At 56.0% G+C, this 10,694-nt stretch overlaps 2 protein-coding genes across 3 annotated transcripts in view; both read right to left on the bottom strand.

Moving 5' to 3' along the window:
• The window catches only part of UTF1 (undifferentiated embryonic cell transcription factor 1), a 2,287-nt gene extending 1,821 nt beyond the window's left edge, over positions 1-466 (bottom strand). Inside the window, exon 1 of the mRNA XM_034663649.1 lies at positions 451-466. Coding sequence (XP_034519540.1) covers positions 451-466 — 16 coding nt within the window. The remainder of the gene's footprint in view (positions 1-450) is intronic.
• A 3,278-nt stretch (positions 467-3,744) lies between these two features.
• KNDC1 (kinase non-catalytic C-lobe domain containing 1) overlaps positions 3,745-10,694 on the bottom strand; it is a 63,678-nt gene continuing 56,728 nt past the window's right edge. Inside the window, exons 28-31 of one of the 2 annotated variants that reach the window (XM_019793474.2) lie at positions 8,442-8,564; positions 8,295-8,354; positions 7,350-7,507; positions 3,745-5,786 (exon numbers count right to left, since the gene is read on the bottom strand). In XM_019793474.2, the coding sequence (XP_019649033.2) occupies positions 5,555-5,786; positions 7,350-7,507; positions 8,295-8,354; positions 8,442-8,564 (573 nt within the window). In that variant the 3' untranslated portion in view covers positions 3,745-5,554. The other variant, XM_034663513.1, reaches the window with a different exon arrangement.

Below are 10,694 nucleotides of genomic sequence, written 5' to 3'. Positions count from 1 at the left end.
CCGACTTCAACTTGGGCAGGCCCGGGCCCTTACCGGGAACAACCTGCTAAACACCAGTGTTGTACTTTTTAAACTCCCGCACGGAGGTACAAACGGATACGGCAGCTTGCCTCAGGCGCGCAGGGGCCGACTCGTTTTTACGCATGTGCCGTGCCCTTTCACCGCCGTGCAGATCAAGCCATGGAACATTCCAGCTCCAGGAAGCGCCCCCGCGCCCCTCCCTTTTGCCTTAGGTGCGTCCTCGCCGGGGGTTCGCAGAGGCTAAGGTGTGCGGCCCCGCCCCCACCTGCGGGCGGTGCGGGAGTGTGCGCAGGAGGCGTGGTGGTCGCTGCGTGCGCCCGCTGAGGGTAGGACCTGCTGAGTTAACAACCACCGTTCAGAATCGGTGTCATAATTCACACACACACACACACTTCACAGCAAACACTGCTTTGTTCTGATAAAGAGTACCTACAGCTGACGTCATGGCTAACAATGTTGAGCATAACCCCCTGTAATTAGGAATTACGGTGCCCAGCATCACTGGTTCCATTCCACGTTGTTGTAGAAGTCTTGCCAGAGCAATAAGACAAGAAAAAGGAGTAAGGTTTATAAAGATTGGAAAGGGAGAAGTAAAAGTATCATTATCTGCAGGGGATATGATGGGGTCAACATGGAAAATACAAAATAATCTGTAAGCACAGTATTAGAATTAATACATGAATTTAGCCAGGTCATTGAATACAACAATAAACAAAAATCAGTTGTATTTCTGGATACTAGCTCTAGTAGTTTTTACAACATTTTAGTTTGGGACGATTTTAGATTTACAGCCAGGTGGCAGGGAATGTGCTGGCGTCCCTGTGCTCCCCCTTCAGATGAGCGTCTCATGGGAACACGGCGCCTTCGTCAAAGCTGAGACATCGCATTGGCGCAACACCATTGGCTGAGCCACAGAACGTGTTTGTGTTTTTCCAGGTTTCCCCAGGTTTCGCACAGACATGTCTTTTTTCTGCCCCGGATCCCGGTCCGGGGTACTGCTCCGCATTTCGTCCTCCTGCCTCCTTTGTCCCCTCTGGTCCCTGGCCGTTTCTCACTCTTGCTTCCATGTTCTTGACACTTTGAAGAGACTGTTAGGTGTTTTGTGGGCATCCCTCTGTTTGGGTTTGTCAGGTGCCTTTTCATGATTAGCCTGGATTATGGGCTTTTGGGAAGAAGACCTAGGAGTTCAAGCAGTGCCCGCCATCTCTCCACCTCCCCTCCCTGCCCTGCAGCTGGGGCCAGTCACGGGGTGCACCCTGCACTCGGGGGTCACCAGGCCGCACTTTGGGGGGGCACCTACACTTTGGGAGGGTGTTGTTTGGAATTCTCTTGTAATTCTTCCTGTTCAGTGGACTCGTGGGTGTTCTCCTATCCGTGGGGTGCAGTCCCACGCTGTTGTGTTTAGGGGCTCAGAGTGCCCCAGCTCTTTTCCCCTTTCCCTCTTGTCCCGTGTCCTTTTGACATGCTTTACGCCCCACCCCCAGCACGTCTTTGCTTTATGGTGCTACCAGATACTTCTGTTCATTTTGTACTTTCTCCACTCCAGCCCCAGAATCAGCCATTCCCCCATTTCTCCAAAAATCTGTTTCCTTTTTTTCGGAGAATGGTATCTGCAATCCAAGATCTGGATACAGGGTGTGCCTGATGCTGCAGGGGTGTCACTGCTTCCAGGCCACTGGTTCTCCGGGGTAATAGTTTGCTCCCTGGGGTATATTTGGTGATGTCTGGAGATGTTGGTTGTTACAACTTGGGGATGCTGCTGGCATCTGGGGGGTAGAGACCAGAGGTGCTGGGAACCCCCCCTGCAGTGCCCCTGGGCGAGGGTGGCCCACGGCAGAGATCGTCCACCCAGAGCATCAGCATTGCTGTGACTGAGCCCTGCTCTGGCCTGTGGAGGGTGAGCCAGGAAGCACATGCATCTGTACCAGCCCACATGTCCACACACACCTTCCCTCCCCACTGGCTTTTCTGCAGCTTCTTTCTCAGGCAGCAGGAAGCTGTCCACCTTATCTATGACATACTGATTACTGAGCCCTTGTGTGTAAGGAAAGCAGCTTTAGGATTGCTAATCTGGACTCTGGTGAGAAGTCAGTCCACCGACTGGAGTGCAGTCCTTATGTGGTCCCTGCCTCACACTTTCCCTTCAAACTGCTGTTTCCCATGGTGATGTAGGTCAGCCACCCAAAGGGGTGGGAGGTGGGTGAAGAGATAGGGGCAGCCCCTCTCACAGCATCCCCCCGAGACCCCCCCCCCCCGCCTGTAGAGCAGGCTGCAAACCGCCACAGCAGCCACAGGAAGCAACCCCAAACTGCCCCTGTCTTCAGGGTCATCCTGCTGGGCTGGCCGGCTGACGGGGTCCCCTTTCACAGACCGGAAGCCCGTCTCAGAGCCAGGAGCCCATCCGCCCCACAGCACACGACGAACACCCAAATGAGTTGTTCAGCACAGTCTAACCCAGCACTCTGGGCAGTGGCCAGGCTGGTGCTGTTTGGTCATGCTGGTGATTCTGTGGTCAGTGCTGGGACCAGGGTGCGGGTGGGCTGCTGGACTTTCTGTCCTGACTGGGCACCATTTGCTAGGCCAGGGCCTGGCTGCCAGGGGCTCCCCAGGCCTTCTCCAGAAAGCGGATCATGGGCTGGCTGGCCAGACATCTCTCTCATCTCCTCTCAGCCCACTAAGGCTACCTTGGGCTTGTGCCAGCATAGTGGTCTTGGGCGTAGTCAAACATTGCACATGGTGGGGTCTTCCCCCAGAGCATCAGTACACTGAGCCAGCCTCCATCTGGCGTAGGAGGGGACTGCACAGGGTTGGGCGTGGGACCTGGGAAGCATGGCTCCTACGGGGTCACTGGCTGATTCGCCTAAAGAAAAGCCCATTGATTGGATTAGACCCAGTGAAATGAGGGAGACCCTGGTCTTCATGGCCTTCCTCATGTCTCAGGAAGGAAGAGATACCAGAGTGTAGTGATTTTAAGGTGGGTGAGGACCGAAACCACCCACCACCCACAACTGGGACACACCAGAAGCACCTAACGGTGGCAGCTACTGCCCACGGTGACTTTACTCTTCCGGGACTCTCCTGGCATGCAGAGGACTTCATCACTCATTACGGGGAGGTCCCCAGATGATGCCGGCACAGAAAACATTAACCGTTTAAGTCCCCAAATTCTTTGAACCCCTGGCCTTCCACCCTTCCTTTTGCAGTGCCCACCAATCCTAAGCTCTTCTATCAGGATCCTTTGCAGTGGGACCCTCAAGGTAATATGCTTGCCTTGCCCTGGGGAGGGAGGAGCTGGCCGTCCTGTCCTTAGGCTCCGGGCGACGTTAGTGGTCTGCGGCAGCATGGGGCCTGCCATGTTGGAACTGCCTGGGGTTGGGCAGAGTCCGTGGGACGGTAGCTTTGGGGCTGTGGTGCCGTGAGGCCTCGGTGGCTCTGCTATTCTGGGTGGTTTGCAGGTAAACATTTCCTGCAGCAGAATGAGTCTGCTTGTTCATAGTCCCTGGAGTTACGGGGTTTGGTACTGGTGGGCCCTGAATTAAGCGAATCGGCAGACCTGGCCTTTTGTCTGTGCCACCCAAGGACACGGCTGTGGCTAGGACTTCCTGTCCCCTCATGCCTTCATGAGTAACCCCGGAGATGTCTTTAGTCACGAAGGAGCCTACCCTGACCCCCAAAGCAAGTGTCACTTTGGAGAAAAACACAGTAAGGTCTATGGAAGCCGTTGTGGTAGAAATGATTTTATTTAGAAATCTGTGCCAGTGACATTCGGGCGACATGCAGAGTCGTGTGTAAGCTGAAAGCCCAGTCACTTCCCCGTGAATAAATCGTTACGATTGGAATGTTTATTTGCTCCAGACACGAACTCAGTTTCAGGCTCTGTGACACTACGTTTGTTAAAGTCAGGCTCTGAGAACGCGGGCGCTGTTTAGTAGAACGTAACCCTCGTACAGAAGCCAAGCCCCCGCAGCTGCATGGCGGGAAGCACCGGGCCCCTCTTCTATTCTAGACACCTTAGATGAATTTATGTGGGAAACACATCTTCACATGACAGGCTCAGCATTTTATCACAAGCAACAGTTTTCCCAGAAATACCACTAGCTGCTTGTTCTAAAGAATCACCGATTCTGGAAACAAGAGAACAACCTTGGGTCTCCCAGCGATTTGCAACGTGAGGACGGTGGTGCCCAGGATGGTGCCGGGGTCTGAGCTCCCTGTTGTGAGGGATGCGACCGCACCTTCCTGGTCCCTGAACATCTGGCCGAGGGTTCTTCCACCTGCTGAGGAAACGCCCAGCCCTTGCTGTTTGGAAACAGAGCCCCGGGGAAGAGCTGGGTACCATCCAGGCAGCACATGTCATCTCCTCCGCTCTGACAAAGCGCTGGGAAGGCAAGCGGCGGGAGCCTGGGTGTAGGTGTGCGCAGTGCATGCATGGCTGCTGAAGGCGGACGGCCACGGGCCCCGGCCTGAGGCCCCAGGGCCATCAGGTGCGACTGGGGGATGCTCTCAGGGCCCCTGAGGCCTTGAGTCTGCTCTGGAGCTGCTGTTTGTGTCCTGTGTGCTTTGCTAGGAAGCAGAGCCTTGCAGGCCTCGCCGGGAGCTGTTCTAAGTGGTGGGGGTTGGCAAGGATGGGGGGCACGCAGGGGCACGGGCACCTGGGGGGCTGCCGGTGTGGTGTTGTGAGGTGCTCACCAGCAGGAGGCTGGGCCAGGACGGAGACCCCATCAGGCCTGCTGGGGCACGGCTGCAAGAGTCAGGTACGCCCACGTGGGCTGCAATGGGGGTGAGCGGAGCTGGGCCCTAGAGGGGGGTCTGGAAGGAGGGGTCAGGGGATGTGGGGTGTGTGGAGGGAAAGTCTGGGGTGTGAGGAGAGGTCTGAGAGAGTGTAGGGGGAAGTCTTGGGGGGGTGGGGAGGGGGAGGTTGGGGTGAAGGGGAGGTCTGGGTAGAAGGGAGGAGGTGTGGGCATGGGAATGTGGACCCAGGTTGGGGCCTGGGCCACTGAGAAGCCTTAGGGCCCCAGGGGAAGGTTTTGGAAACCCCTGGAACCTGTGGTTGGCATGGGGGTCAGAGGTCATTTTGGTCCTTGGTTGCTGGGCAGACATAAGCAGACTCACGAAAACACTGGTCTGAGTCAGGGTGGGTGGGTGTGGGGTTTTGGGGGGCGGGATCCCTGGGTGAGAGCAGTTTATCTCTAAGAAGTGTAAATAGGTATGTGGCTCCTGGGGAGTTCATTTATTCTATTTCTGTTTTAATTTTTAAATATAGTTTTACACTAGCAGAAACACTCCGACCTCCACTGGAGCCCGTCCTCTCCGGCTCAGCCAGGCCCTTGGGCCTCTGCCTCCCGGTGCCCCCGGGCATGCACCCCGCCGCCCAGGCCGAGCCCCGGCTCCTACGCTGTGCCGTCGGGCTCCCTAGTCTAGAGCAGCAGGTGCCGGGTGCTGGGACCTTCTGGGCCTGCGACAGCAAGCGGGTGCCTCCTTTCTACCCAGGTCTGTCCTCACTTTGGAATCCACGCCAGACCCGCCATCCCCATTACTGAAACGTGGCCTTCATTCTCCGTAACTTGTCCTGGATCTTCCGGGAGTGTTTTTCGCTGGTGATCTGGTGGAAGGAGGCCCTGTTGTCTGCTGCTAAAACGGAAATGTCGGCCCCGCTGAAGCGTGCGATTCTTTGCTTGAGGTAGGACTGCAGCTTGGGGTCGGGGGCGAACGTGTAGGGGTTCTCCTGGAACGCGTGCACCTGGCTCACCACCTTGGCTATGTTTCTGCGTTGGGAGAAGCGAACCGTTAGTTTGCTCAAGCCTGTGCTTGTGAATGCCCACCTTGTCCCGGGAAGTATCTAAACCAAACCTCTTCCAGTACAAACTCTGGGGTGAGTTTTCTGTATTCGTTCACCAGGCCCAGCCTCATTTCAGTACTCAGGCCTGTCTGCCCACCCGCACTCCATCCATCCCTCTGTTCATCTCTCTGTCCGTCGGTCCATCCAGCCACTCTTCGGTCCATCAACGTGTACTGAAAATCTGTGTTGGGCCTGATGGGTGCTAAGGGCTCCAACGTGACCACACCCCGGTGTCAGCCCCTGAGGGCCCATGGACGAGGTAGATAGATGCAGGGTCACTTAAGGGTGTATTCAGGGGTCATGGGCCCATGTTTCTCCCCAGCTCTGTGTTCAGGGACATCATGATGGCAGGTCAAGAGCCACCATCACGGAAGTATTTACACCCTGGGCATTGGCCAGCGCTGTGGACCGGGGCTCCCTTCCCTGGAGAGCTGGAAGTTGGACTGTGACCAGCACACCCTTGGGGGTCATCCACGAAAACCGGGGCCACGAAGCAGACGTCAGTAACTCTGCCTGGGGGAGGCCGTGGGCTTCACACACAGGTATTCTCATCCGGACTGTGGGTGAAGAGACAGCAGCTCCAGAATGAAGAACTGCACTTTGGTCATTAACTAACAGACACGCGGGGCGCCTGGGTGGCTCAGTCTGTTATGTGTCCGACTCCTGGTTTCAGCTCAGGTCATGATCTCCAGGTCCTGAGACCGAGCCCGCTGTGTGGCTCCGCGTTGGGCGTGGAGCCTGTTTGGGATTCTCCCTCTCCCTCTGCGCCTCCCCGCCGCCCATCTCTCTCTCTCCCTCAAATAAATAAATAAAAGACAAACAGGCATATACACCCAGACCTAAGACAGAGTGAAGAAGAGCCATCGCTGGACCTCTGCCCACGCTCCTTCTGGACTGTGGCCTTCCCTCTAATTGTTAGGTTCCATTTTGCTGACACGGACCAGCGTGTGCTGTGGTGCTTCCTAAATAGCTTTTGAAGCTGGTCACCCAAACGAGGCTGGAGCCGCTGGGCTCCGGGTCTCCTGGGCCGTGCCTGCTGAGGTCTGCCCTTGACCCTAAGGGGTGTGCAGCTGGACCGCGGCCTGACCAGCCTCACCCGTCTGCACGTGTGGGTGATGCAGAGGGGTAGAAGGAGAACAGGTGGCTCCAAGGCTATGGGGGTGCAGGCCTCTGGAGAAGGGCTGGCCCTGGCCTGTGAGATATGGGGGGCATCTCTGATGAGGCCTGGAGCCCCCAGGAGAGGAGCTGGAAGCAGGGCTTGCTTGCGGCTTCCAAGGCAGAGATGAGCATGGCCCTCTTTGTCCGGGGTCACCAAGGTGGTTTTCACAAGCAGCTCCCAGTCTGCACCTCCCAGGTATGTTGGGCCCCCAGGGGTGCTGGGCGGGGAACCACAGCACCACCGGACCAGGCTGAGGACTGGCCACGGGTGCCGTGCCGACAGTGCTAGGGCGAGGGGCCCACGGGGTCGTTGGGAGCACAGCCCCTTCACCTGAGCTTGCTCCACCTGTGGGCGCCGTTGGTCATGGTGAAGCCCCCGGTCTCCAGCTGCTGGATGTGCATGGCCAGGAGGCGGGCTGAGGGCAGTGTGGGCTGGGCCCGGAAGCGCCGGCCTTCCATCAGACACAGGCTGTCGCTCTTCAGGAAGACCTGGGGGCCCAGCCAGGGGCGTGGGCAGGGGGAGATGGGTGAGAGGTCAGTCCAGCATGCTCAGCTGCCAATCCGGGTTGGTTCTAGTATTCACCCTGCAAGGAGGCTACACAGCACTGATTTACATCCAACCCACACTATGCCTGGGATGACTGGATCCGGGTAGAAAGTCTGGAATCTGAAGCTTGCAGACACCAAGGAACACAGACACCCGTCGGAAAGCTGGACACTTCCCGCCACCAGAAACGGCAAACTTGTTTCCTAACTTACTCTTTCTGGGCTCCGGAAAAAAGCTGGGTGACCCAGGTGCCCCAAGGAGGCCGAGAGCCAGGCTGCCCGGCTTCAGGGACCTGTTCCTGGTGTCAGAAACCTGTTTCTGTTCCTCCCAGGGAGAGCTGTGTTTGTGGCGGGAGCTGCCAGGCCTCTGCTGCAGTCTGCTCCTGGGGCCTCATCTGGGGAAATGCCAGCCTTCCAGTGTTTCCTCGTTCATGATTTCATGAGGCGGCCTCTGCACTTTCAGAGAAGCGAGGAGGCCAGCGGATCAGCTAAGCTCAGTCTGGTCCTCTGGACACCTGTACCCTGTGCACCGGCCCCACTGTCTTTGCCCCTCGGGTGGGGAGATGGGCAAGACTGGTCTAGCTCAGGGCGGGAGGGTGGGGGGTGCTGCATGGTCTGGGGGCCGTGATGCAGGCTCTGCCTGGTGAGCCCCTCGGAGGTGTGCAGAGTGCATCCGTGGGGGAAGCCCCGGGTGGACACGAGCCGCCAGAAGCTCACACAGGAGCAGTACCTCAACGGCTTTCAGCTCTTCCATGACCTCCGCTATCTTCGCGGGTAAAATTCTCCAGGCCTAAAATAAAAGCAGAGGTGAACCCCCAGCGGCCACGCTGGTGCCCACATGCCCGCTCGTGGCCAGTGGCTCTCCGGGGTGACTCACAGGGGACTGCCTCACGGCAAGGTGCTCCAGGCCTCCCAGGATCTGCATGGCTGTCGCAAAGTTCCTTTGCTCATAGCAGGATTTCGCAATCAGCAAAAATTTGGACAGCAAATTCACCTGCAACTGAAACCAGAGGAGGACATACTCAGGGTCCTCCGATTTAAGACAAGCTGGTAGAGAGCCTCTGGGGCCCATCAGAGTAACCCGGTGACAGGCACACGGGCAGCGAGGGCCCCACCACCCGTGTGTGAAGCAGGTGGGCAAGCGGGCTGAGGTCTCAGAGGGGTGGCCGCGAGGGGGCAGGAGGACAGGCGTGACTTGAAAACACAGAACAGAAAGGCAGGTGCCCCGTAAGTATAAAGATGTGAAGTCAACCTCACTCTTCAAAAGTAAAATCACTCCCAAGACAAAACTCTGCTCTAGGAGTGGGACAAATGGGGGAGGGGGGCACAGCTGCAGGACCAGAAGGGCGCCCCCAGCTGGGGAAGAAGGAGCGGATGCATCTAGTGCCAGACGGAACGAACAGGCAGCTTCTCATTTTCCGCCTGGCGGAGCGCACCGTGGGACCGGCTTCAGAGCCTGACGGGGCTGGGGGTGGGGTGGGTTTGGTGCCACGGGTCCCACTGCTCCTCTGTGCTTAGCCAGCCAGTTGCCTCACCCTGTGAACTGTCACCAGGGCCAGGGCCACCCTTCAGGAGGGGACAGTGCCTGTGGGTCCCAACCACATGCCTCTGCACTGGGCTTGCCCTTGTCTGCGCGATTCCGATGCCATCAAGTGTCACGAAGATGGTGCTCACTCAGGGTGGCGGCCCCCCAGGTGTGCGGCTTAAAGGGTCTTGAAAAACATTTACTCACTTATACGTTTTAAGTTGACGTCCCAATTTTTTCTTCATATATTTAAATAGATGCAAAATATACTTTCCAACACTTTCAGATAAAACTGTTCCATCACATTTTTGTTTTTAAAAAAAATGTGGTTAAAAAATGTGTACTATAAACTCTACTCCTGAACCATTTTTAATAAAGCTCAGAAGTGTTAACTACACCCCCTGGTTGTGTCACAGCCTAGAACTCTTTGTTTCGTGGAACTGAAACCCCTGCCCCCCATCCCTTGTCCCCCAGCCCCTGGCGCCCAGCCTTCTACTCTCTGGCTGTGTGACTGCAACCACTCCGGGGACCTCCTCGAGCGGAATCATGCTGTATTTGTCTTTCTGTGACTGGCTTATCCCCCTGAGCGTAACATCCTTTAGGTTCATCCACGCTGTAGCCTGTATCAGGACGTCCGTCCTTTTTAGGGCTGCATAATATTCGATGGTACAGACAGACCACATTTTGTTCATCCATTTGTCTGTGGATGGACACCTGGGTTGCTTCTTTCTTTTAGCTGCTGTGTTCTATCACTTGTAAGACTAACTGATGAAACTGAAATCCAGTTTTGCCTTCAAATCCACCATTATTCATCTAAAAAAAACGTCGACAAGCTTTTCTTTAAGGTGACAAACTTCACACTATTTCTTTTTCTTCTTCGCCTTATCTTTCCGTTCTGTGCCCCGACAGGGTGTTATTTGCATGGAATGCACGGTTACCACCAAGGACATTTAATGACTGTCCCATCGTATTCTCTGGCTCAAAATTGAAATTTTAGCCATTTCCTTGACCACAGTTTACAAATATAAGTCAGTCTTCTGGATTGTTCGGACATTACAGTAAGCAACACACAATATGTAAAACAACATACCATCAGAATGTGACAAACACCTTTGCCCGAGGTCCACGTGCAGTTTCACTGGAAACACGACTCCCGGTGAGATGCACCAGGCTCTTTCTCCCGTTGGTTCCTGCATGCGGTGAGTATTGCTTATTTGAACAACTCTGTCCTTTGCTTACAGGGATGCGGGAGCCCTTTCATGACAATGGAAATTCTGCCCCCGTGACACCATGAGTCCTTCCTGCCCTTCCAAGCTGGGTGCCAAGAACGGGGTGTGTTGATCTGCTCCACTGTGCTGACCACACAGGCCTGTAAATGTGTCATGTCTCTCTGTGCTGACCCGCTGGGCAGGGCATCTTAGACGCAGGACACAGAGCCCACCTTCTCTCTCAGGCACGGAGGGGGCCTGTCCTCCCTCTGGGCTCAGGTGTACGAATACTCCTGGGAAGCTGAGGTCCGCGAAGTGACTGTTGATTGTCCTTGGTCAGTTCTCCTTGGAAGTCTTTGGGAAGCCCAGCCCTGCAAACCCCTCTTTGAAGACCCTG

The sequence above is a fragment of the Ailuropoda melanoleuca genome, chromosome 6 (genome assembly GCF_002007445.2).
Source record: "Ailuropoda melanoleuca isolate Jingjing chromosome 6, ASM200744v2, whole genome shotgun sequence".
Taxonomy (NCBI): Eukaryota; Metazoa; Chordata; class Mammalia; order Carnivora; family Ursidae; genus Ailuropoda; species Ailuropoda melanoleuca.
Note: the sequence above shows the minus strand (reverse complement) of the source record. Positions and strands in the feature narration are given on the sequence as shown.